The 26,838-nt window shown below is 40.6% G+C and overlaps 3 protein-coding genes across 7 annotated transcripts in view; 1 reads left to right on the forward strand and 2 right to left on the reverse strand.

The window, feature by feature from the left end:
• Nucleotides 1-2,916: 2,916 nt before the first annotated feature.
• Nucleotides 2,917-10,438, reverse strand: pin1 (peptidylprolyl cis/trans isomerase, NIMA-interacting 1). The gene is made up of 4 exons (XM_056241495.1): nucleotides 10,282-10,438; nucleotides 8,594-8,794; nucleotides 5,925-6,035; nucleotides 2,917-3,328 (listed from the first exon to the last, which is right to left on the reverse strand). The coding sequence occupies exons 1-4, from the start codon at nucleotides 10,337-10,339 to the stop codon at nucleotides 3,219-3,221; spliced, it is 480 nt and encodes a 159-aa protein (XP_056097470.1). The 5' UTR covers nucleotides 10,340-10,438; the 3' UTR covers nucleotides 2,917-3,218.
• A 1,046-nt stretch (nucleotides 10,439-11,484) lies between these two features.
• Nucleotides 11,485-14,653, forward strand: ubl5 (ubiquitin like 5). 3 transcript variants are annotated; one of them, XM_056241503.1, is made up of 5 exons: nucleotides 11,485-11,621; nucleotides 12,555-12,643; nucleotides 13,185-13,306; nucleotides 13,410-13,447; nucleotides 14,489-14,653. In XM_056241503.1, the coding sequence occupies exons 2-5, from the start codon at nucleotides 12,557-12,559 to the stop codon at nucleotides 14,530-14,532; spliced, it is 291 nt and encodes a 96-aa protein (XP_056097478.1). In that variant the 5' UTR covers nucleotides 11,485-11,621; nucleotides 12,555-12,556; the 3' UTR covers nucleotides 14,533-14,653. The 3 variants fall into 3 exon arrangements, with proteins under 3 accessions (XP_056097478.1, XP_056097480.1, XP_056097479.1); XM_056241505.1 differs by having other exon boundaries at nucleotides 11,486-11,621; nucleotides 12,555-12,612; nucleotides 13,223-13,306; XM_056241504.1 differs by having other exon boundaries at nucleotides 11,546-11,645.
• A 718-nt stretch (nucleotides 14,654-15,371) lies between these two features.
• The window catches only part of LOC130076425 (proto-oncogene vav-like), a 45,541-nt gene continuing 34,074 nt past the window's right edge, over nucleotides 15,372-26,838 (reverse strand). For 2 of the 3 annotated variants that reach the window (XM_056241501.1, XM_056241499.1), the window contains exons 26-28: nucleotides 24,799-24,928; nucleotides 20,381-20,532; nucleotides 15,372-15,581 (exon numbers count right to left, since the gene is read on the reverse strand). In XM_056241501.1, coding sequence (XP_056097476.1) covers nucleotides 15,528-15,581; nucleotides 20,381-20,532; nucleotides 24,799-24,928 — 336 coding nt within the window. In that variant the 3' untranslated portion in view covers nucleotides 15,372-15,527. The remainder of the gene's footprint in view (nucleotides 15,582-20,380; nucleotides 20,533-24,798; nucleotides 24,929-26,838) is intronic. The other variant, XM_056241500.1, reaches the window with a different exon arrangement.

Consider the following 26,838-nt stretch of genomic DNA (forward strand, 5'->3'; position numbering starts at 1 on the left):
CCCAAACAACATGCTACCGGCTTTCATCGATTTATCCCATTATATAAAGTACAAGGCGATTGGATGAAGCCCAAAGTCTTAAGAATATCTGATTTTCAAGCTCCTCGTTAGTATCAAAGTCTGTTTGTGGCAATTTTGGAAAAATCCAAAATGTGAAAGTATGGTGATAATCATAATAAATTATCCTGTTAACCCACCAATTAAACATTCAAATGACAAATATAAAGGAAGCTGCAGTAAAAATCAGTTAGACTGGGAATTATGCAAAGCAACATGGGAAAACATCTAAGACAAACACGTGCAAAAGCAATATAAAGGATGAGCAGCTTTTCATGACTCAAATCTTTTGTTTTCACTGACAAACTGTCCAACATACCATCGGTTGATAAGATACACTAGTGTTAACCAATCTGTGAAGTATTCAAAACACTACACTTTATTTCCCCCACTTAACCATTTTTTCTTAGTGTGAAGATTATTTTTAACTATCTAAAAAACCCGTTTCCACTATTAAGAACTTTTGTGTGATAGAAAAATCCCATGGATGTTAAAAGATCTTTAAGGAACCATTAATGTCAATAAAGAGCCGTCATTTTTAAGTCCTCTTAGCGTAACCACCAGAGCTCTGTCAAATAGCTGAATAAGTTCTGTTTAAAGAAAAATGCATTCACTGTAGGATCTTATTGAAGATTGATGAAGAGAAGAATCATTAAAAAAAAAACAGACAGGAACGTCTCCTGCTGGATAGATGGAGTAAATCCCACTGTTTCTCCTGAGTTATAGACGTCAGAACAGTCGAATGGCTTGAATTTACAGTCACAGCCCAATACAGCCGGGAGAAGAGCTGGCAAACACACTTCATCTACAAGAGACGGAGAGAGAGATCACACTGACATCAAGGTGGAACCGTCTCTAATAATGTGATTGACACAATGAATGAAACCAATGCACTTACTGCCGTCTTCTCAATCTCTCCTCAGCAGTTCAGTTTATCTAAACATAATTAAAAGAAGGATTTACTTAGACAACTTCATATGTAAAATTGTATAAAATTCTGGATGTATAATGTAAATGCTGAAGAATAACTCACCGTGTGTGTGCTTCAGTCACTAAAACACTCGAGGCTCCAAAACGTGAACATTTCAATTCCTGGTTGTTATTGTTTTTTTTTACCCCCCTTTTTTAAATATTTTGTCTTTTTAGAGGATTTTATGCTACTATTTATTAACTTTTTAAGCGTAGACCTGAAAATAAAATTTCCAACTTAAACTATCGTGAATCTTGAATGCTTTAAAGCGACAGACTTAAAAACACTTGGCAGATTATTGCTGAAGTGAAAGAAAGTTTTTAAAAAGTGAACTTAAAAGTTAGAATTGTAGGTTTATTGTTATGAAAAATGCACAAAAATACTATTTTCAATTTTAATATTAAATATATATTTTCAAAAACACATTTTATTCTAAAACTACAAGAAAACCAAAGCCATAAATCTAAACGAGCTGTGTTCCAAATTTGAGCTTGATTTCTCAACAACAAAAAAGATGTTTCAGTGAGAGTGCAGTACCAAACGCTTCCACTAGAGCAAACTCTCTCATTAATTTCCTATGAGAGGAGCACAAGTGTTAATCATTTAATTCAGGACTATTTTTTTTTTTTTTTTCACATAGCAAGTGCCAAACCCTTTATCAAGTTTCGTGAAGTAAAAAAAAAAAAGTAAAAAATTTCGGTCAAAAATGACTAAAGAGCACCAGAGGGTTTAATAAAACATCCGTACACATTGCTATACGACAACCACATAATCTTGAAATCACGAGCATATTATTAAACGCATGGATTCCACCTAAAGAACACTAATGATCTTTTCTCAAGAACTTACCAGCTTTCTGCAAACACCCGATCTGGGTGTTTGCAGAAAGCTGGTAAGTTCTTGAGAAAAGGAATCCCAAATAATACTACTAATAATAATAAAACAGAGGATTTGACCTTAAAAGGCCCCGTGACCTCAAGGGTCATTCCTTACACTCATGATGATATCATATAGAAAGACAATTTCACAAACATGAGGATTTACCTGACATCTGTAGGAATAACACTACATGAGCGATGTTATATTGCATCACATATAATAGGGCGATTCCCAGCAGGCTCCTAATCCTCCAGGCCAATACATGTCCTTAAAAACAACAACATGCTCACAAACAGCAGTTTATAGCATTTGCATAAAGCCAAAAAAAAAATCCTAAACATTTTGTCAGCTGATGATATTTTCTAAAACCCCCCTGAGATTTCAGGTTAGTATTTAATACTTTTAATAGCTAATATTTAAAGGTGCACTGTGTGATATTTAGGAGGATTTGTAGACAGAAATGCACTATCATAAACATAACTATGTGTTCAGTGGTGTATAAAGACCTTACATAATGAACCGTTATGTTTTTATTAGCTTAGAATGAGGCGTTTCTCTCTACACACACCGCGGGTCCGCTTACACACACGTCTACGGTGGCCCTGAGCGGACACACGCGTTTCGTCACTGTGTTGTTCTTCATGATAAGAAGCTGCTAAAGTCAGCGAATAAAACACAGACACAATGATAATATTCACAATAACATCGTTTTACTGAATAATTAAGTAAACCTAATCTCTTAATTTATCTTTGTAAAGAAACCTCAGTGTTTAACTGGCGACTCTCTGCTGTCTCAGACGACGACATCACTTCCTGGCCGTAACTTCTGTTGGGTGCAGTTCACAACCTCACCACTAGATGCTGCTAAACTTACACACTGCGCCTTTAATAATTACTGACATGCAAGTTAAATAAATAAAACAGTACATCTTTTAATAAGCGTTTAATTTTGATTGTTCGGGAGCTTTATGAAAAGATAATTTTTCATGCTTTGAAATAAAACAGGAGCATTTTCTTTAGTGACATGGTCAATTTTATTGGTCATAGTTTGGACATCCGATCATCTGCTGTCCGAGGCGAGAGCTGGCCCGAGCTTCAGGACAGCAGATCATGCGAGCGGTTAGCCGGATGCGGGAACGCCGGGATTCGAGACGCATCTGTAACATGTAAGATCACGGAAACACCGGATGGATTTAACGTGCAGCTTTGACAAAGCCAAGCAAGGTTTTTCAGGAAAACAGATTAAGATAAGGAATCCTGGGATAGATGTGTGTATGTGTTATCTGCGGGTGAATGAGCGAAGGCATGGCGGTTATCCGGTTCTCAGGATGATGTGAACTCCGGAGTCGGTGAACACGGGGCCGCTCATGTCTCCGACCTTCAGCGCGAACGACACGTCTTCAAAGGGCTTCTGCATTTGACCTGACACACACACACACAACACACACATATATATTAAGACAGGACACAATGGATCAATGTCAGGCTGAAAACTGTATTAATATTCGATAGGGATGCACCAATATGGACATTTTGCCCGATACCGATAATTCTTTATATTTGAAAGCCGATAACCGATATATTGGCTGATAAATCTAAATACAAATTTCTATATAATTTTTGAGATCCTGATTACAAAAACAAAAGTCTCACCATTAAAATCCATGTCCCAAACACACAATCATAATGTTCTCATTGTAATGTTATGTAGCCAATATTACACACGTTGCACTTTACTGTATTTTCCTTTAAAAAAAAAAATTATATTTTCAATCATATTTCAAGCAATTCAAACCCATCATGTTGAACAGTCGAATCTGAAGCGTCTCAACTGGAGGGAATAATACATTATTGATCAGCTTTAATATATCAGACATATTTTCTTATCAGGCCGATAACGAGAACATTAAAAGGTTTCCCTTTATTTTGATGGTTTCTTAAACATATTCAGTTGACTATAAGTAACGTTGCACCTACATCTCATTAGAGTATTAGTAGAGTACCAGTAGAGTATTAGTAGAGTACCAGTAGAGTATTAGTAGAGTACCAGTAGAGTATTAGTAGAGTACCAGTAGAGTATTAGTAGAGTACCAGTAGAGTATTAGTAGAGTACCAGTAGAGTATTAGTAGAGTACCAGTAGAGTATTAGTAGAGTGTTAGTAGAGTAATAGTAGAATACTAGTAGAGTGTTAGTAGAGTGTTAGTAGAGTAATAGTAGAATACTAGTAGAGTGTTAGTAGAGTACCAGTAGAGTATTAGTAGAGTACCAGTAGAGTATTAGTAGAGTACCAGTAGAGTATTAGTAGAGTACCAGTAGAGTATTAGTAGAGTACCAGTAGAGTATTAGTAGAGTATTAGTAGAGTACCAGTAGAGTATTAGTAGAGTACCAGTAGAGTATTAGTAGAGTACCAGTAGAGTATTAGTAGAGTGTTAGTAGAGTAATAGTAGAATACTAGTAGAGTGTTAGTAGAGTACTAGTAGAGTGTTAGTAGAGTGTTAGTAGAGTATTAGTAGAGTACTAATAGAGTACTAGTAGAGTACTAGTAGAGTACTAGTAGGGTATTAGTAGAGTATTAGTAGTGTTAGTAGAGTACTAGTAGAGTGTTAGTAGAGTACTAGTAGAGTATTAGTAGAGTACTAGTAGAGTATTAGTAGAGTACTAGTAGAGTACTAGTAGAGTGTTAGTAGAGTACTAATAGAGTACTAATAGAGTACTAGTAGAGTACTAGTAGAGTACTAGCAGAGTATTAGTAGAGTACTAGTAGGGTATTAGTAGAGTACCAGTAGAGTACCAGTAGAGTACTAGCAGAGTACTAGTAGGGTATTAGTAGAGTACCAGTAGAGTACCAGTAGAGTACTAGTAGAGTACTAGCAGAGTACTAGCAGAATACTAGTAGAGTACTAGCAGAGTATTAGTAGAGTACTAGTAGGGTATTAGTAGAGTACCAGTAGAGTATTAGTAGAGTACCAGTAGAGTACTAGTAGAGTACTAGTAGAGTATTAGAGTACCAGTAGAGTATTAGTAGAGTACCAGTAGAGTATCAGTAGAGTATTAGTAGAGTACTAAGAGAGTACTAGTAGAGTATTAGAAGAGTACTAGTAGAGTACTAGCAGAGTACTAGCAGAGTACTAGCAGAGTACTAGTAGGGTATTAGTAGAGTATTAGTAGAGTAACAGTAGAGTACTAATAGAGTACTAGTAGAGTACTAATAGAGTACTAGTAGAGTATTAGTAGAGTACCAGTAGAGTACTAGTAGAGTACTAGTAGAGTACCAGTAGAGTATTAGAGTACCAGTAGAGTATCAGTAGGGTATCAGTAGAGTACTAGTAGAGTATTAGTAGAGTATTAGTAGAGTACTAGTAGAGTGTTAGTAGAGTATTAGTAGAGTATTAGTAGAGTACTAGCAGAGTACTAGCAGAGTACTAGCAGAGTACTAGTATTAGTAGAGTACTAGTACTAGTAGAGTACTAGTAGAGTACTAGTAGAGTATTAGTAGAGTATTAGCAGAGTACTAGTATTAGTAGAGTACTAGTAGAGTGTTAGTAGAGTATTAGTAGAGTGTTAGTAGAGTACTAGTACTAGTAGAGTATTAGTAGAGTACCAGTAGAGTATTAGTAGAGTACCAGTAGAGTACTAGTAGAGTATTAGTAGAGTACTAGTAGAGTACTAGTAGAGTACTAGTAGTATCAGTAGAGTATCAGTAGAGTATCAGTAGAGTACTAGTAGAGTGGTAGGATTATAATAAGTTGACGTAGTTGTAAAGTTACTTATAGCTGCAGAATGTCTGTTGAGGAGCATCACAATAGAGAGTTAGCAGATATTAAGCAGTCTACTAATACTCTAATGAGAGTTAGTCATGCAGTTGCAGAGTTACTTATAGTCAACAGAAAGTTCAAAAGGGACCATTAAAATAAAGTGTTCTCCATTAAAAACGAGCATATATGTGGCGACAGCGATGTGGTGGCCGATATATTGTGCATCCCTAATATCCGATGCGGAGATGAACTGAGTCTCACCCCTGCCGAATACGCCAAGGTCTCCTCCGTTCCTCGCTGAGCTGCAGTCGCTGAACTGAGACGCCAGACTCTCAAACTCCTCCTCTCCAGATTTGATCTGTTCAATGTACTCTACACACACACACAGAGAGAGAGAGAGAGAGAACATGACAGCGTTTCAGAGTCGTTTATAATGGAGGAAAAGAGAGCCCCATTGAAGCAACTTTCATTTTTATCCGTAATATTTCATGCCAGTTTCCCAGGAAGTGCCGATTTAGTTCACTTGTGATGGAAACGTATCTAGTGTGCAGTGGGGGCTCGTCAGGGGAGGTTGAGCTGGAATGGGAGAAGGCCTGCTGGAGCTAGGGCTGGGACGACACACCCATCTCCCAATCCCATACTTGTGTGCCGGTACGATATGCATAATAATTGGAGCCAGTGTTAATTAGGACTGGGTATCGATTCAGATATTCCAACTCGATTCGCAAGCTCTCAATTCGAGTCGATTTTGATTCTCGATTCGAATTTTGATTTGACTCAATGAATATACCGTAATTCCTCAGATATAGGCCGGGGCCTTTATTTACCTGAACTGCAGATGGTAGCCGGCTTTTATTTGAAGCAGGCTTTTATTAGAGGCAGGCCTTTATTTCTAATTCGCGATCCCCGCCCGCCCGCCAGCCAAGTTTCCATGGTGACGCGTCATGCTTGGCACGTGTTCACCACAGCCAAAATAGCGCTGTATGACAGATGTAGCGCTTTTATTTCTAAATATTAACAAACTTGCTTACCATGTCATCAACTATCTTCTATTCTGACTCTCAAATCCGTGTAAGTGAGTTTGTTTTGTCGTTTAAAACCCTTTATAAATGATCTTGATCTGTAACGTGAGATGGGCACCGCAGTTCGGAGATTCCTGTTGTATTTGTTAAGTTACAGCGCGTGAATTCTTCAGTTTCTCCCGAAATACATGAAAGTAAGTGGCCGGTGAACTGGGAGAAGAATAGAGTAAACTTTATAGTTACTTACACTGTGTATCTGATATGAATAAAACACGTCGCCAAATATATTTGAATGGATTGTTATTGCTGCTTCCATAGACACCATTGTGTATTTTACAAACTATAAATTTATTGTTTTGCTATAAATCATATCTATTTAAATGTCTGAAACCTAAAATAAACATGTGGTTAAAAACACTGAATAGTTGTGATATATGACAAGCGCTGAGCGCGTCCGTCTTTGAGTGTACACTCATTTAAAGTGTACCTATAGAGGGAATGCATTAACGTCACTTCCCCGCCGGAACACGCCCCCCTCAGCGGGACTGAGTGGCAGAAGAGCTGCTGCGTGACTGGAGTTAATAGGGGAAACTGCGTTAACGCGAGTAAAACAAACTATTATCAGTTTAAACTAAAAGTTGGACTCGATATAGTGTTCCTTACAACTTATCAAAGATCCAGTGATCCATGGATATTGACATGCAGCCAGGAATCGTGTTTCCTGACATTTATATGTGCCTGATTTCGACGCCGGGGAAATAAATGAAGAAAATTTGCCTGTAAACGTTTTATATAAATACAATATAGATAGGTCTAAATCCGAGTGACCACTTACATTAATGTTATACTGTATATCATCATATCGTCCAGCCCTAAAACTTGTATAGTTTTTTGTCAGTGTTTATTTAAAAACATCCAATTATGCAGAATATAGTCTGTTCTGTAGCTTTTTGCAGTCTGTAAAAATATACAGTACCTCAGATTTCTGGTCAAATCTAGTTGTACAGTCAATCGCAAAGCTCTTTCCCGTTTTAGATGTGTTTTGTGTGATTTTCACGGCATTCACGCTGGAAACAAATGCTGCCGCTCAGTCTTTTTGCCACTTGTGGGCGTGACCGCATTCACTCCGGCCGACGGTGACGTCATGCGCATACCCATTTATTCACACTATTTTTTCCCCGGCCTTAATTTGAGACCGGCCTTTATTTGTCCGCGTTGACCACGCCCCCGGCCACTATCAGAGGCCCGGCGTTTATTTGAATACCGGTCTTTATTTGAGGAATTACGGTAGATGTAATACAAATCCTATATTTATAAAAAAGAACAGTGAACATAAGTTTACAAGTGGTTAATTAATAAAAAGCCTATGGAGAGTCCCCACAAAGATGTGTGCGCCTGTTTGCTTGTGTGTGTGTGTGTGTGTGTGTGTGTGTGTGTGTGTGAAGTTTCAGCTCAAAATACCCCACAGATGATTTTTTCAGCATGTTAAAGTTGTCTCTTTTTGAGGGTGAGCAAAAACGCAGTGTTTTGTGTGTGTGTCCCTTTAAATGCAACTCAAATAATCTCTCCGTCATTGTCTGACTCCAGTTTAAACAAAAGGCAGAACAGTTTCTGACATTTTAGAGCTTGTCTGCGTGAGGTAACACACGCTGCTCTCTCACACACACACAAGCTCTTGAAGCTCATTTGCATTTAAAGGGACACATATCAAAATGGTGCGTTTTTGCTCACCCTCAAAAAGAGACAACTTTAACATGCTGGAAAAATCATCTGTGGGGTATTTTGAGCTGAAACTTCACACACACACACACACTCTGGGACGTCAGAGACTTACTTTAGCTCTTGTGAGGTACCCTTTAAACCCCCCAGCCGCCACTGCTAGCGTGCTAGTGTGCTAGCGTGTCTTACTGTGGATGAGCTGCAGCGCCTCGTCTTTGCCGCGCGTGATGTTCTCCTCTCTCCAGGAGGAGGGCCGGCGCGACTGGTTGTGTTTGACCAGCAGGTGCGAGCACCGGACCTTCTCCAGCTCGCCGGCGCCGTCCGCCCCCGACCCGCTCGGGCGCTCCCACTGACTCGCGTTCGTGATGTGGTTGAAGTAATACACCCGACCTGCGCCACACACAGACAACATTACATTTACATTTATGTTTTATCCAAAGCGACTGAGGGGCTGTTTACACAACACCGTTTTCAACTAAAAACGTACAACTTTTTATGCGTCTTGGCCGTTTGTTTACACGACAGCGGCGATTTGGGCGCCTGAAAACACAATGTTTTAAAAACGGTCTCTGTGTAAACAACACAAACGCGAATCTCTGCAGACGATGACGTCAGGCACACGCGCATTACGTGTTCAGTCTATAGTGTTTCATCGCCTTCTACTGGCCTGGCTGCAGAATACAGCGCTTTTGATCGTTTTCGCGGATCCGTGTGAATGGGGATCGTCTGTACGCGGAAACTCAAAGGAAAAACGTCTCCGTTTAAAGCATATCGTTGTCGCGTAAACTTGCCCTTATTGCATTTCAACTAACAGTACATTTACATCAGTTCTCAGTTCTTGCTTTCCCGGGAATCGAACCCATGACCTGGGCGTTGCAAGCGCCAACGCTCTACTGTTTTTTAATGCAGCTTTGGTGAGCAGAAGACTCTTTTCTTAAGTCACCTTTATTTATATAGAGCTTTTTACAACACAGAGTGTTTCAGAGCAGCTTTACAGAGATAACAGGAAAATAATGCTACAGAGTGTGTTTCTAGAAGAGTATAGCGTCACAGTCCAGCTTAAGTCAGTTCACTGATGCTTCATTTCTGTTGTTAAAAAGTTATTAATTTAGTTAATTTATATAGCTGCTCTGGAGAAAACATAATATTGTTTTATTCATAGTGTGTGTATATAAAACATTACATTCAAATATTTATATATTAACCTTATGTATCTGAATAAGTACTGTAATATTACTGTATTGTTGCTATGCTTATTGTTTTCTACACCCTTTTTATGGACTAATTTTTTTAGTGGAAGCTTTAAGATCAACCACAAAAAAAGACAAAAAACTTAAATCAGACATTTATGTCCATATTTCTAATTATTTGGCAAGTGAAATAATGATTTAACAGACAGAATTAACCCTTTCATTGTGCTAATCGAGATGACTGGCTTAGTGGACACTATTCCGCGTACACGATTGAATTTATTAAATATTACTCGTAACTGAATAAAGTAAATTTACACACAAATTATCTTGACAAAGCTAACGCTATTACCCTTCAAATAGCTAAATACCAGTCTGGCCCAGATATAGTTCAGATATTAAAAGGTGTTTAGAAATCCAAATGTTTTGATATTTGAAGATTCAGTGATTGATGCTTCAACTCATCCGCTTTTAAACACCGAACATCTCCGAATAACTCGCTCGTGTTGGGTTTAAAATCAGAATTCAGTCAGGTTTGGGTTTGGGTTTAGCATCGGCTCTCGCGCGCGGGCTCGATTGTTTTTGGCGGTTCGGTGTCGGTTAGCATTAGCATACGCACTGCTCACACGCGCCCAAACACTGACTCGGTTCCGGGTTTACATGTGAACACGGGCCGCCACGACTGACCTGAACTCCGGCTCATGCGCTTCTCCCACCCGGACGGCAGCTTCTCATCGTCGGACATGATTTGAGAATGGTGTCGGATCGGTTCGGCTCGGGTCTGGTCTGATGTAGCGCCGCTGCAGTGACCGGGACTGACCGACAGGGGGCGACAGAGGACAAACACTGGGAAACAACACCGCTTTACCATGGAAGCTTGTTTCCTTTTTCTTGTAAATGGAAAAAAGTACAAGCCCTCCAGTCTGCTTCTGTTTTAAGTTTTCTCTCTCTCATTCAGATACATAAGGTTATTTCATATATAAATAATTTAATCGTCATATATTGTAATATATGACGAAGGGACATTACAAAATGCAATGTTATACACACACTATGAATAATTTATTAACATTTATTTGATCTAAAATACAGTGAAATATTATTCTATGTGAAGTGTAATTGATTCCTGTGATCAAATAATAATATATTTCTATGAGTTTGTTAAAATGTTTCAAATGAGTTTCAAATCATTCAAAAAAACAATAAAAATTCTGAAACTGTGTTTCTCTCCGTTAAAATATTTACTATTGTAATATATTTTTCTTTGTGTTAGTCTCAATGGAAGTGTCTTTGTTGATTGTTCCGTCTTGTTATGTACATTCTGCAATAAAAAAAAATAAAATAGCTTGTTTCTTTTTTTATTAATGCAAGAAAACACAATAACAATAAGGCAATGCAAAATCACATAAAATCCCTAAAGATCAGAGCTCAACTCTGTAAGAATGAAGCAAAAATTACAAGAAAGAAAGAAAGAAAACGATGACATAAAAAGTCAAAATTATGACATGAAGATTCAAAATTATGAAATAAAAAGAAAACTATTAACTGGTACTTGATGCTATAGCGGTTTGACAATAACGATAAATTCAAATTGACTTACAAGGTCGAAATTTGACTTAAAAAGACATAATTATGATACAAGAAGTCGAAATTATGACATAAAAGTGTCTTGCTGGTAGGATTAGGTGGTGTATTTTGTGTTCTTGTGAGTTTCTAGTGTTTTATTTAGCTATTATTCGAATTATGGATTGGATATTTCCATAGACAGTAAAAGAGGATATTTCTCACATGAAAAAAAAGGCATTCACGACACCTAACATCGATCAGCGGCAATTTCCTGGTGACCTCATCCTTCCACGCCCCTCCTGGACTGTGGTTGGTGAAACCGGCTGTCAGTCAAGCGTGCGCGCCTCTGATTGGCCAGCCGTGAGCGGATGTTTTCACTGCGTTGGTTTACGGCAAACGCTCGTGAGTGTGCGAGAGAAACGCGTCTGATTTTCTGCGGGAACAAACGACAGAGAAATCAGGTAGAAATCTACAGACTTCGTCCGGTTCGTCGTTTATTTACACGCGTATCCAATGTTACTGTTTAGTAATACATTATAGGATGTAATGCGTTAGTGTGTTTGAACGAAACCCATCGCTTTATTGTGTAGATGCTGCTGGGTGAGCTCAAACAACACTGACTGATAGCTTAAGTAACGTTACATCTCAGAGACGTCTATTTGATGTCTGCATTACATCTGAGAGAAGAGCGTTTACTCATCTGCAACACGCCTCTGGTTTCCTGTTAAGGGGATGATATACAGGGCAACTTTTTGAGCAATCTTGCCGAGCGATTATTGCTTGGGCACTTTCCCATTTAAAATGGCCAATACATTTCTCTCTGGATACTTTAGATGGGTCGTGGGCCTGTGTCTCACCTGTGTCTCGCCTGTGTCTCGTCTGTGTCTCACCTGCCTGTGTCTCACCTGTGTCTCGTCTGGTTGCCCGTTGACGGTAACATTGCCCACTGCCCCGCAACATTGCTCAAAGAGTTGGCCTGTGTCACCTTTAGATGTCATATAGACCTTTAGGAGACGTCTTTAAGATGTTTGAATGTTCGTAAAACTGCCTTTTCTAAGATGTTTATCAGATGTTTTCCAGATTAGTCGATCTTACACACACACACACACACACACACCTGTGCTCTCTGAGATAACAGCCTCAATGAGATCAACATAATAACAATTAAGAAACCGCCACTGATACTAATTTAGTATTAGTTATATAGCAGTAGTAATGATGATATGATTATGGTGATTATATAAAGAGATCGTTGACATTTTCTTACTAAATATAGAGTACATCATGATAACGGTAATGACAGCAGTGAATGTGATGATGATGTAGTGAATGTGATGATGATGATGATGCGGTGAATATGATGATGTAATATGATGATGTGATGTCTGTTTCAGAGATGATCGAGGTGGTGTGTAACGACCGTTTGGGGAAGAAGGTTCGAGTCAAATGCAAGTATCCTTTGAAACGCCGTGTGAAAGTCCCAGTGTGTGTGTGTGCGTGTGTGTGTGGGTGGTGTTATGGCTCTTAAAGGAGAACTCCGGCGCAAAATGAACCTTTGGTCTAATAAAACATTGGTACCTAGTCAACCGTTCTCTGAGATTTGTTTTCATGATGATCGAATGTAAAGAGTTTTATCTCTAAATACAGTTTAGCGTATAACGCTAGTAATGGGGGCATTTAATAAGTAAAAATAAATCGCTAGTTTATACCACTAACAAGGCTCAAAATAGCCCCACACGAACACAGTGACATAATGAGGGTCCCTACATGCAAAACGAAGCATTGAGAACTGTGTAAGTGTACAGACCGTTTAATAAGAAGATAAAGATAAAGACAGTCCACTTCGTGTATACAGACAGGAGCCATCTTTGGAAAACAGTCTCGACTAGTCAAACCACGAACGCCATTCATACAGTTCAGCTCACTTAGCACGTCGTTCATGGTTTGTCTAATCTAGTGTGTGTGTGTGTTATGGCTCTTAACCGTGTGTGTCAGTCAGGAGGACACGATCGGGGACCTGATGTGTGTGTGTGTGTGTTATGCTCTTAACCGTGTGTGTCAGTCAGGAGGACACGATCGGGGACCTGAAGAAGCTGATCGCGGCTCAGACCGGCACACGCTGGGACAAGATCGTGCTCAAGAAATGGTGAGAACATCGAGCGTCACACAAGGAGCACTAAAGCAGTCAGACGTGATTATAACGATGTGTGTGTGTGTGTGTGTGTGTGTGTGTGTGTGTGTGTGTGCAGGTACACCATATTCAAGGACCACGTGTCTCTGGGAGACTGTATCCTTCACACACATTACTGGGTTTGATAATTTACACTGTTCAAATGTGAAGCTCAAGGCCGTATATTACACCAGTAACACCTTTAGCTAATGCTTTTACTAACTTTAACAACGAGCTTAGTTACAGTCATTTATTAATGTTTGTTCATGTTAGCTAATAGAAACTCTAGTGCTAGTTCAGCTTTAGGTGTAATTCATCACTAATTTAATTACTTTTCCCTTGAAAAAGTGAAGTAAGGGATTACTCTTCATTTCTGTCAGTCGTTTAATTAGTTGCTTCTGATTGCATTAATAGTGTATTACTATAGAACAGTGCTATATAAAACAAAAGTAAAACACGTCTAACGGTAAAATGTACGTTTTTAATGTAACCCTCTCACTTTAAACACTTATAATAGCTCAAGAATAATTTATGCAGTTATATATTGCTTATTTGAAAGAATTAAATCCGCTGTTTCGTGTTTATCCTTGAGGTTAATAAGGGATTTATGAAGTAATTATTAGTAAGTCATGCGAGAGATTAATTAGTAATGCAATACTGTTCACAGAGAGTAATCATTAGTTTTAGAGTAACTTCCCCAACACTGATGTTAAATCAGGCGTTTGTGTTTACAGTATTATTAATGTGCAAAATATGATCAGATACAGCATTAAAACATAAAGTAACTGATATTAATCTTATGATTACAGACAGAAAACATAATGTTAAACTCTATATCTATTGTGTTATCTATCAATACATGTTATAATCATTTGGTTTTATTAATTTATTTGCATAATTAAACATTTCATATATTTTTTCCCCAGTTGAAAATGTTAGTTTTACTAATCTTAGTAAATGTTGAAATGAACTAAGATTAATGAAAGCTGTAGAAATCATTAACTAATGAAGTTACTAATGTCAACAAATGAAACCATATTGTAAAGTGTTAGTGTGTGTGTGTATATATAATATCATATGTGAGTCTGTTATTGTTCTGTTGTGTGTATGAAACATTGTCAATATGTGAAATCATTAATTTCTTTGACTGATCATCAGATGAAATCCACGACGGCATGAACCTCGAGCTGTATTACCAGTAGAACACACACACACACACACACACACACACACACACACACACCATGTCTCGACGCATCAGAATATCTGTTCAGTTGAATTGTTTTGATATTATTTGGAAATAAAACTCATATTTATGTATGATCACGTCTCAGTGTTTGTGGTTTCAAACATGTTTAATAAGAGTCTGAGGGGAAACAGCTCATCATTACACACACTGAAATATCAACATCTCATAAAGCACACGAGTCGCTCTTCTGGAATAACATGATTGTCCAGAAGCACCTCAATGCAGTACATGAGATCCACGGGGAGGAGTCGGGTCAATGCAAGGGGTGGAGATGGGTAGGATTAGGGGTGTGTTTAGGGATTAGGGGTGTGTTCAGGGATTTGGGGTGTGTTTAGGGATTAGGGGTGTGTTTAGGGATTAGGGGTGGGTTCAGGGATTAGGGGTGGGTTTAGGGATTAGGGGTGGGTTCTGGGATTAGGGGTGGGTTCAGGGATTAGGGGTGGGTTTAGGGATTAGGGGTGTGTTCTGGGATTAGGGGTGGGTTTAGGGATTAGGGGTGTGTTTAGGGATTAGGGGTGGGTTCAGGGATTAGGGGTGGGTTTAGGGATTAGGGGTGGGTTCTGGGATTAGGGGTGGGTTCAGGGATTAGGGGTGGGTTTAGGGATTAGGGGTGTGTTCAGGGATTAGGGGTGGGTTTAGGGATCAGGGGGCGGAGATAGGTAGCTTTAGGTATATGTAAGGTGGGAGGAGTTGGATCTGGATCCGACTCCTCCCCGTGGATTTCATATTCTGCAGTGAGGACCATCTCTGATTATCCCTGGATTACGTCACAAGTGAACGCAGAAGTCATTCAGTTGGTCTGTGTCTAGTGAAGCACGGGTCTGGAGAGTAACGTCAGTGTGATGTAACGAAGCTGTTGATTGGCCAGCAGGGATCCGAAGGTTTTAATTGGCCAGCAGGGATCCGAAGCTGTTGATTGGCCAGCTGGGATCTGAAGGTTTTGATTGGTCAGCAGTAATCTGAATGCTCCTCCTCCACGTAATTAGCAGGAAACAAGCCCACCTGTAGAGGAACACTAGCGTTAATCAACCACTCACATTTATTCAGAGTTTGTGGATCTGAAAAAAATATCAATTCAAGGCCCTGGAAAGTTTTTGAAAATAAATGTGCATGCACACAGGTCCTTGAGTGCTTGAGTTGAGTATTATTCATATATATATATTTATTTTCACATACATGTTTTCTGATGGGTCCGCTAATGTGTTATTCCGCCAGCACTGCGTGGCCTAGTGTTCAAAACAACACTAAGAAAACAAGATTTCGTATAGGTCATACTGGACTTACTGGGAATCTATATATAATAGGGGTGTTTAGATACGCTTATGTCACTATTCCATACATATCACGATACTAAACTCGCGATACTCCATCAAAATGGTAAATCTGGTTTTACATTGTGTGTGTAAATGTATATTCTTGGACTTGGTGCTGAAACCCAAAGCACAGACAATAGAGACGCCAGAATACACACATTAATGATTTTGAAGCTGAAAACACTGAATTATTGTAGATGAATATGCTTGATCTCAGTCTCTGACTAGATATATTTATAATAATGCCACTTTTTACTGGTAACATCAGACATCTGGCATTATCAGTACACACAAATATTCCCCGATCACATTATTATATATTATACAGGTCCTTCTCAAAAAATTAGTATATTGTGATAAAGTTCATTATTTTCCATAATGTAATGATAAAAATTAAACTTTCATATATTTTAGATTCATTGCACACCAACTGAAATATTTCAGGTCTTTTATTGTTTTAATACTGATGATTTTGGCATACAGCTCATGAAAACCCAAAATTCCTGTCTCACAAAATTAGCATATTTCATCCGACCAATAAAAGAAGGGTTTTTAATACAAAAAAAAAAGTCAACCTTCAAATAATTATGTTGAGTTATGCACTCAATACTTGGTCGGGAATCCTTTTGCAGAAATGACTGCTTCAATGCGGCGTGGCATGGAGGCAATCAGCCTGTGGCACTGCTGAGGTGTTATGGAGGCCCAGGATGCTTCGATAGCGGCCTTAAGCTCATCCAGAGTGTTGGGTCTTGCGTCTCTCAACTTTCTCTTCACAATATCCCACAGATTCTCTATGGGGTTCAGGTCAGGAGAGTTGGCAGGCCAAATGAGCACAGTAATACCATGGTCAGTAAACCATTTACCAGTGGTTTTGGCACTGTGAGCAGGTGCCAGGTCGTGCTGAAAAATGAAATCTTCATCTCCATAAAGCTTTTCAGCAGATGGAAGCATGAAGTGCTCCAAAATCTCCTGATAGCTAGCTGCATTGACCCTGCCCTTGATAAAACACAGTGCACCAACACCAGCAGCTGACATGGCACCCCAGACCATCACTGACTGTGGGTACTTGACACTGGACTTCAGGCATTTTGGCATTTACTTCTCCCCAGTCTTCCTCCAGACTCTGGCACCTTGATTTCCGAATGACATGCAAAACTGAGCAACAGTCCAGTGCTGCTTCTCTGTAGCCCAGGTCAGGCGCTTCTGCCGCTGTTTCTGGTTCCAAAGTGGCTTGACCTGGGGAATGCGGCACCTGTAGCCCATGTCCTGCACACGCCTGTGCACGGTGGCTCTGGATGTTTCTACTCCAGACTCAGTCCACTGCTTCCGCAGGTCCCCCAAGGTCTGGAATCGGTCCTTCTCCACAATCTTCCTCAGGGTCCGGTCACCTCTTCTCGTTGTGCAGCGTTTTTTGCCACACTTTTTCCTTCCCACAGACTTCCCACTGAGGTGCCTTGATACAGCACTCTGGGAACAGCCTATTTGTTCAGAAATTTCTTTCTGTGTCTTACCCTCTTGCTTGAGGGTGTCAATGATGGCCTTCTGGACAGCAGTCAGGTCGGCAGTCTTACCCATGATTGCGGTTTTGAGTAATGAAACAGGCTGGGAGTTTTTAAAAGCCTCAGGAATCTTTTGCAGGTGTTTAGAGTTAATTAGTTGATTCAGATGATTAGGTTAATAGCTTGTTTAGAGACCCTTTTCATGATATGCTAATTTTTTGAGACAGGAATTTTGGGTTTTCATGAGCTGTATGCCAAAATCATCAGTATTAAAACATTAAAAGACCTGAAATATTTCAGTTGGTGTGCAATGAATCTAAAATATATGAAAGTTTAATTTTTATCATTACATTATGGAAAATAATGAACTTTATCACAATATGCAATTTTTTTCAGAAGGACCTGTATATAGTATTTTAATGTACTGACACGAAAACCCTGTAAACTTGATTTTTTTAACAGTATTTTCATTTTGGGTGAACTATCCACAATACAGATTGATGCATTTTTGTATTGTGATATATTGTTACACTCCTAATATATAATAAAAAAGCATCATAATGGGTTGTGCAGTCATTGTATTGTAGAAGAGACAGTTGAACATGTAATATTATGTTGTACATTGTATGAATGAAAGACGAATGTTGCTTATAAAATTACAGGAAAATGAAATCCAAGATTTGTCATTTAAAAATTTGTTGGCAAGGAAACAAGGTATGAAAGATGAGGTGTTGCAATATATGAAAGCAACAAGATTATATTTGATAATATAACTAAGTAACCTACTAAGGAATCTTTTTATACTTTATTTATTTTTGTATTATTCCGCATTGCAGTTCAGCTGGTGGCGGTAATGAAGAAGAAGAACCACAGACTGAACCCGCCCATGTGACCTTCACACAGTGTGCCTCACATCTGCATGGAAGCTGCTTTACACCACAGGCTCTAATTTGGACTCGTTATCTTACAATTCTGACTTTATTGCGAGTTTATATCTTATGATTCTGTCTGTTTCTTTCTCAGAATTGTGAGATATAAATCAGAGAATTACTGAACTGAGAGTTTAATTTGGTTCTTAAAAACCCTCATGTGACTTCAGGAGACATGAAATACATAATCGTGATGCCTGTTATGATAGTGTTAAGTGTTTTTAAATGAACCTCAAAAAAGATTTTTTGTATATTTATATGAATGAATGTATATTTATATGTTTTTCTTTCGGTTATTGGTATGCTATTGTTACGATTAGATGTTTTTGCTTTTTCATTGGACAAAAAAACCGCTGAAAATCAATTCCATCCTGTAACACAATAAAAGTTCATTTCTGGTGCAGTTTTTACTGAAAAACAAGCATATTTTTGTGTTTCATAGAACATGAGGGATTATTTATCACTTCTCTCATATCTTATGTTGATTTGATTTTTATAATTAATTTTATAATTTAACCTCTGTGAGATTAAAAATCTTATTTTTATGGGAATGTCCTAAATATAAAGTAAAAAAAACTGCCTTGTATTAACAGATTTATGGCGCTGATTTTATGGAGCCGATAACGGTAACAAAAAACTAACGATAACGGTAACAATAACTGTAAGGATAACGGTAACAATAACGGTAACAATAACTGTAACGATAACGGTTACTATAACTGTAAGGATAATGCTAACAATAACTGTAATGATAACAATAACAATAACTGTACTGATAACAATAACTGTAAGGATAATGGTAACAATAACTGTAACGGTAACAATAACTGTAACGATAACGGTAACAATAACTGTAAGGATAACGGTAACATTAACTGTAACGATAACGGTAACAATAACTGGTAACGATAACGGTGACAATAACTAACGGTAACAATAACTGTAAGGATAACGGTAACAATAACTGGTAACGATAACGATGACAATAACTAACGGTAACTATAACTGTAACGATAACTATAACTGTAAGGATAATGCTAACAATAACTAAGGATAACGGTAACAATAACGGTAACAATAACTGTAACGATAACGGTAACTATAACTAAGGATAATGCTAACAATAACTGTAAGGATAACGGTAACAATAACTGTAACTGTAACGATAACGGTAACAATAACTGTAAGGATAACGGTAACAATAACTGTAAGGATAACGGTAACAATAACTGTAACGGTAACGTAACAATAACTGTAACGTTAACGTAACAATAACTAACGAAAAACTAACAATAACTGTAACGATAACGGTAATAATAATTAACAAAAAACTAACAATAACTATAATGATAACTGTAACAATAACTGTGATGATAACGGTAACAATGGTGGTAACAATAACTAACGGTAACAATAACTTTTAACAACTGTAACAATAACTGTAAGAATAACTAACTGTAATGGTAACAATAACTGAGGATAACTAACAATAACTAATGATAACTAACTAGCTGTAACAATAACTAACAATAATTCTAACAATAACTGTAATAATAAGGGTAAAATTAACAGTAACAATAACTGTATGCATAATGGTAAAATTGACTGTACCAATAACGGCAACAATAACTATAAACATACATACCCATAAAGTTTTAATAAGTACTCTAATTCTAAGAGAATAGTAAAGTCCACAGCACAGCTATAACAATACTGACACAGAGAAACATTAATGTAAGAATCACTCTCAGAATTACTTCCAGCTGATGAACGATACAAACATTGACAGCCAATCAGAATCCATCCTGCTCTAAAGAGCTCGAGAATTTAAAGAGACAGACGACAAAACGACAGTGATAAACAGAATGATATTTAATTTACTTTTATATATTTAAAAAGCCTCTGTGAGATTAAAAGTCTTATATTTAGGGGAATGTCCTGGATATAAAGTTAAGAAATGAAAAAGAAACGTGATATCAGATTTCTGTGTCTGCGTGCCACTGAAGTGTGAGTAAACGACGACAGAAGTGTGTGTGTGTGTGTGTGTGTGTGTGTCGTACCCTGCCGTACACCTCTCCTCTCCACCAGCCGTTGTGAGCTTTCTTGGATATGATTTTGACGGTGTCTCCCTCCCGCAGAGAGAGTTCAGTGCGGTCCCGCGCGGAGAAATCGTAGCGCACTTTGGCGGTGCCGTGGTAGCGCTCGCTCGGCCCTGCGGACACACACACACACACACACACACACACACACAGATGATCGGAGTGTTTCAGTGTTAGCGCTCACAGCAGTAGCGGCTCGTACCTGTGCTGTGTGTGTTGTGTGTGTGTGTTGGTGTGTGTGTGTGTGTGTGAAGGCTGTGTTTCAGTGTTAGCGCTCACAGCGGCAGCGGCTCGTACCTGTGCTGTGTGTGTTGTGTGTGTGTGTGAAGGCTGTGTTTCAGTGTTAGCGCTCACAGCAGTAGCGGCTCGTACCTGTGCTGTGTATGTTGTGTGTGTGTGTTGGTGTGTGTGTGTGTGTGTGAAGGCTGTGTTTCAGTGTTAGCGCTCACAGCGGTAGCGGCTCGTACCTGTGCTGTGTGTGTTGTGTGTGTGAGTGAAGGCTGTGTTTCAGTGTTAGCGCTCACAGCGGTAGCGGCTCGTACCTGTGCTGTGTGTTGTGTGTGTGTGTGTGAAGGCTGTGTTTCAGTGTTAGCGCTCACAGCACTAGCGGCTCGTACCTGTGCTGTGTGTGTTGTGTGTGTGAGTGAAGGCTGTGTTTCAGTGTTAGCGCTCACAGCAGTAGCGGCTCGTACCTGTGCTGTGTGTGTTGTGTGTGTGAGTGAAGGCTGTGTTTCAGTGTTAGCGCTCACAGCGGTAGCGGCTCGTACCTGTGCTGTGTGTTGTGTGTGTGTGTGTGAAGGCTGTGTTTCAGTGTTAGCGCTCACAGCGGTAGCGGCTCGTACCTGTGCTGTGTGTTGTGTGTGTGTGTGTGAAGGCTGTGTTTCAGTGTTAGCGCTCACAGCGGCAGCGGCTCGTACCTGTGCTGTGTGTGTTGTGTGTGTGTGTGTGTGTGTGTGAAGGCTGTGTTTCAGTGTTAGCGCTCACAACAGTAGCGGCTCGTACCTGTGCTGTGTGTTGTGTGTGTGTGTGAAGGCTGTGTTTCAGTGTTAGCGCTCACAGCGGTAGCGGCTCGTACCTGTGCTGTGTGTGTTGTGTGTGTGTGTGAAGGCTGTGTTTCAGTGTTAGCGCTCACAGCGGCAGCGGCTCGTACCTGTGCTGTGTGTGTGTGTGTGTGTGTGTGAGTGAAGGCTGTGTTTCAGTGTTAGCGCTCACAGCAGTAGCGGCTCGTACCTGTGCTGTGTGTGTTGTGTGTGTGTGTGAAGGCTGTGTTTCAGTGTTAGCGCTCACAGCGGTAGCGGCTCGTACCTGTGCTGTGTGTGTTGTGTGTGTGAAGGCTGTGTTTCAGTGTTAGCGCTCACAGCGGTAGCGGCTCGTACCTGTGCTGTGTGTGTTGTGTGTGTGTGAGTGAAGGCTGTGTTTCAGTGTTAGCGCTCACAGCGGTAGCGGTTCGTACCTGTGCTGTGTGTGTTGTGTGTGTGAGTGAAGGCTGTGTTTCAGTGTTAGCGCTCACAGCAGTAGCGGCTCGTACCTGTGCTGTGTGTGTTGTGTGTGTGAGTGAAGGCTGTGTTTCAGTGTTAGCGCTCACAGCAGTAGCGGCTCGTACCTGTGCTGTGTGTTGTGTGTGTGTGAGTGAAGGCTGTGTTTCAGTGTTAGTGCTCACAGCGGTAGCGGCTCGTACCTGTGCTGTGTGTGTTGTGTGTGTGTGTGTGAAGGCTGTGTTTCAGTGTTAGTGCTCACAGCGGTAGCGGCTCGTACCTGTGCTGTATGTGTTGTGTGTGTGTGTGTGTGTGTGTGTGAGTGAGTGAAGGCTGTGTTTCAGTGTTAGTGCTCACAGCGGTAGCGGCTCGTACCTGTGCTGTGTGTGTTGTGTGTGTGTGTGTGAAGGCTGTGTTTCAGTGTTAGCGCTCACAGCGGTAGCGGCTCGTACCTGTGCTGTGTGTGTGTGTGTGTGTGTGTGTGTGTGAAGGCTGTGTTTCAGTGTTAGCGCTCACAGCGGTAGCGGCTCGTACCTGTGCTGTGTGTGTGTGTGTGTGAAGGCTGTGCTTCAGTGTTAGCGCTCACAGCAGTAGCGGCTCGTACCTGTGCTGTGTGTGTTGTGTGTGTGTGTGAAGGCTGTGTTTCAGTGTTAGCGCTCACAGCGGTAGCGGCTCGTACCTGTGCTGTGTGTGTTGTGTGTGTGTGAGTGAAGGCTGTGTTTCAGTGTTAGCGCTCACAGCGGTAGCGGTTCGTACCTGTGCTGTGTGTGTTGTGTGTGTGAAGGCTGTGTTTCAGTGTTAGCACTCACAGCAGTAGCGGCTCGTACCTGTGCTGTGTGTGTTGTGTGTGTGTGAGTGAAGGCTGTGTTTCAGTGTTAGCGCTCACAGCGGTAGCGGCTCGTACCTGTGCTGTGTGTGTTGTGTGTGTGAGTGAAGGCTGTGCTTCAGTGTTAGCGCTCACAGCGGTAGCGGCTCGTACCTGTGCTGTGTGTGTTGTGTGTGTGAGTGAAGGCTGTGTTTCAGTGTTAGCGCTCACAGCGGCAGCGGCTCGTACCTGTGCTGTGTGTGTTGTGTGTGTGAGTGAAGGCTGTGTTTCAGTGTTAGCGCTCACAGCAGTAGCGGCTCGTACCTGTGCTGTGTGTGTTGTGTGTGTGAAGGCTGTGTTTCAGTGTTAGCACTCACAGCAGTAGCGGCTCGTACCTGTGCTGTGTGTGTTGTGTGTGTGTGAGTGAAGGCTGTGTTTCAGTGTTAGCACTCACAGCAGTAGCGGCTCGTACCTGTGCTGTGTGTGTTGTGTGTGTGTGAGTGAAGGCTGTGTTTCAGTGTTAGCGCTCACAGCGGTAGCGGCTCGTACCTGTGCTGTGTGTGTTGTGTGTGTGAGTGAAGGCTGTGTTTCAGTGTTAGCGCTCACAGCGGTAGCGGCTCGTACCTGTGCTGTGTGTTGTGTGTGTGTGTGAAGGCTGTGTTTCAGTGTTAGCGCTCACAGCGGTAGCGGCTCGTACCTGTGCTGTGTGTGTTGTGTGTGTGTGTGTGTGTGTGTGTGAAGGCTGTGTTTCAGTGTTAGCGCTCACAGCAGTAGCGGCTCGTACCTGTGCTGTGTGTGTGTGTGTGTTGTGTGAGTGAAGGCTGTGTTTCAGTGTTAGCGCTCACAGCAGTAGCGGCTCGTACCTGTGCTGTGTGTGTGTGTGTGTTGTGTGAGTGAAGGCTGTGTTTCAGTGTTAGCGCTCACAGCGGTAGCGGCTCGTACCTGTGCTGTGTGTTGTGTGTGTGTGAGTGAAGGCTGTGTTTCAGTGTTAGCGCTCACAGCGGTAGCGGCTCGTACCTGTGCTGTGTGTGTTGTGTGTGTGAGTGAAGGCTGTGTTTCAGTGTTAGCGCTCACAGCAGTAGCGGCTCGTACCTGTGCTGTGTGTGTGTGTGTGTTGTGTGAGTGAAGGCTGTGTTTCAGTGTTAGCGCTCACAGCGGTAGCGGCTCGTACCTGTGCTGTGTGTTGTGTGTGTGTGTGTGAAGGCTGTGTTTCAGTGTTAGCGCTCACAGCGGTAGCGGCTCGTACCTGTGCTGTGTGTGTTGTGTGTGTGAGTGAAGGCTGTGTTTCAGTGTTAGCGCTCACAGCAGTAGCGGCTCGTACCTGTGCTGTGTGTGTTGTGTGTGTGAGTGAAGGCTGTGTTTCAGTGTTAGCGCTCACAGCGGCAGCGGCTCGTACCTGTGCTGTGTGTGTTGTGTGTGTGTGAGTGAAGGCTGTGTTTCAGTGTTAGCGCTCACAGCGGTAGCGGCTCGTACCTGTGCTGTGTGTGTTGTGTGTGTGAGTGAAGGCTGTGCTTCAGTGTTAGCGCTCACAGCAGTAGCCGCTCGTACCTGTGCTGTGTGTTGTGTGTGTGTGTGTGTGAAGGCTGTGTTTCAGTGTTAGCGCTCACAGCGGTAGCGGCTCGTACCTGTGCTGTATGTGTTGTGTGTGTGTGTGTGTGTGTGGGTGAAGGCTGTGTTTCAGTGTTAGCGCTCACAGCAGTAGCGGCTCGTACCTGTGCTGTGTGTGTTGTGTGTGTGAGTGAAGGCTGTGCTTCAGTGTTAGCGCTCACAGCAGTAGCGGCTCGTACCTGTGCTGTGTGTGTTGTGTGTGTGAGTGAAGGCTGTGCTTCAGTGTTAGCGCTCACAGCAGTAGCGGCTCGTACCTGTGCTGTGTGTTGTGTGTGTGTGTGTGAAGGCTGTGTTTCAGTGTTAGCGCTCACAGCGGTAGCGGCTCGTACCTGTGCTGTGTGTGTTGTGTGTGTGTGTGTGTGTGTGGGTGAAGGCTGTGTTTCAGTGTTAGCGCTCACAGCAGTAGCGGCTCGTACCTGTGCTGTGTGTTGTGTGTGTGTGTGTGAAGGCTGTGTTTCAGTGTTAGCGCTCACAGCGGTAGCGGCTCGTACCTGTGCTGTGTGTGTTGCTGTGCACCGGCGCTGCGCTCTGCTCCGGCTGCTTGTACGCCGTCTGAAGTCTGGAGTCCACATCTTTAAAACACTCTCTCAGGGAGTTCTCCTGATAGTACTGCACCAGCTCCTGCCACACACACACACACACACACACACACTGCCCTCATCAACACAAATGATCAACTCAACATTACAAACCTGTGTGACCCGCTACACCGAGAACCATAACTATAATTATAAAGTTATTTCATCTTTCTAACAGAATAGCAAAGTCCACACCACAACTATTACAATAACTGTAAGGATAACTGTAAAAATAACTAATAATAACTGTAACGGTAACAATAATGGTAATAATAACTGTAACGGTAACAAGAACTGTAGCGAAAACAATAACTATCAATAACGGTAACAAGAACAATCGTTAATGGTAATGTAACAATAACTGTAACGGTAACAATAGCGGTAATAATCAGTGTAACGGTAACAATAACGGTAACGGTAACAATAACTGTAGCGGAAACAATAACTATCAATAACGGTAACAAGAACTGTAGCGGAAACAATAACTATCAATAACGGTAACAAGAACTGTAGCGGAAACAATAACTATCAATAACGGTAACAAGAACTGTAGCGGAAACAATAACTATCAATAACGGTAACAAGAACTATCGTTAATGGTAATGTAACAATAACTGTAACGGTAACAATAGCAGTAACAACAGCGGTAATAATAACTGTAACGTAACAATAACTGTAACAGTAAAGGTAACAATAGCAGTAACAATAGCGATAATAATAACTGTAACGGTAACAATAACAATAGCAGTAACAACAGCGGTAATAATAACTGTAACGTAACAATAACTGTAACGGTAACAATAGCAGTAACAATAGCGGTAATAATAACTGTAACGTAACAATAACTGTAACAGTAAAGGTAACAATAGCAGTAACAATAGCGATAATAATAACTGTAACGGTAACAATAACAATAGCAGTAACAACAGCGGTAATAATAACTGTAACGTAACAATAGCAGTAACGTAACAATAACTGTAACGGTAACAATAGCAGTAACAACAGCGGTAATAATAACTGTAACGTAACAATAACTGTAACGGTAACAATAGCAGTAACAATAGCGGTAATAATAACTGTAACGTAACAATAACTGTAACAGTAAAGGTAACAATAGCAGTAACAATAGCGATAATAATAACTGTAACGGTAACAATAACAATAGCAGTAACAACAGCGGTAATAATAACTGTAACGTAACAATAGCAGTAACGTAACAATAACTGTAACGGTAACAATAGCAGTAACAATAGCGGTAATAATAACTGTAACGTAACAATAACTGTAACAGTAAAGGTAACAATAGCAGTAACGTAACAATAACTGTAACGGTAACAATAGCAGTAACAATAGCGGTAATAATAACTGTAACGTAACAATAACTGTAACAATAAAGGTAACAATAGCAGTAACGTAACAATAAAGGTAACAATAGCGATCAATAATGATAACGGTAACAATAACTGTAACAGTAATAATCAATAACTGTAACAGTTACAATAACTATGAGGATAACTAACAATAACTAATGATAACTATAGCATTAACAATAATGGTAATGATAACTATAATAGTAACTGTAGCAATAACAGTAATATTAACCGTAACAATAACTGTAACTGTAAGGATAATGGTAAAAAATAACTGTAACAATAACTACGGATAACCGTATCAATAACTGTAACAATAACTATAAAAACATAACATTTTGATAAGCACTCTAAGTCCACAGCACAGCTATAACAATACTGACACAGAGAAACACTAATGTAAGAATCACTCTCAGAATTATGTTTTTCCAGCTGATACAAACATTGACAGCCAATCAGTGTGTGTGTGTGTGTGTGTGTGTGTGTGTGTGTGTGTGAGAGAGAGAGTGTGTGTGTGTGTGTGTGTGTGTGTGAGAGAGAGAGAGTGTGTGTGTGTGTGTGTGTGAGAGAGAGTGTGTGCGTG

The sequence above is a fragment of the Rhinichthys klamathensis genome, unplaced genomic scaffold (genome assembly GCF_029890125.1).
Source record: "Rhinichthys klamathensis goyatoka isolate OS25496 unplaced genomic scaffold, OSU_Roscu_1.1 h1tg000650l_1, whole genome shotgun sequence".
Classification (NCBI taxonomy): Eukaryota; Metazoa; Chordata; class Actinopteri; order Cypriniformes; family Leuciscidae; genus Rhinichthys; species Rhinichthys klamathensis.

Excerpts from the sequence above, each read along its gene's own strand:
- pin1 (XM_056241495.1), bottom strand. The coding sequence starts at position 10,339 with ATGTCCGACGATGAGAAGCTGCCGTCCGGGTGGGAGAAGCGCATGAGC. Across the intron at positions 6,036-8,593 it reads GGCGCTGCAGCTCATCCACA|AGTACATTGAACAGATCAAA; the intron begins GTAAGACACGCT and ends GTGTGTGTGTAG. Across the intron at positions 3,329-5,924 it reads CCTTGGCGTATTCGGCAGGG|GTCAAATGCAGAAGCCCTTT; the intron begins GTGAGACTCAGT and ends TGTGTGTGTCAG.
- ubl5 (XM_056241503.1), top strand. The coding sequence starts at position 12,557 with ATGATCGAGGTGGTGTGTAACGACCGTTTGGGGAAGAAGGTTCGAGTC. Across the intron at positions 13,307-13,409 it reads AAGATCGTGCTCAAGAAATG|GTACACCATATTCAAGGACC; the intron begins GTGAGAACATCG and ends GTGTGTGTGCAG. Across the intron at positions 13,448-14,488 it reads CCACGTGTCTCTGGGAGACT|ATGAAATCCACGACGGCATG; the intron begins GTATCCTTCACA and ends ACTGATCATCAG.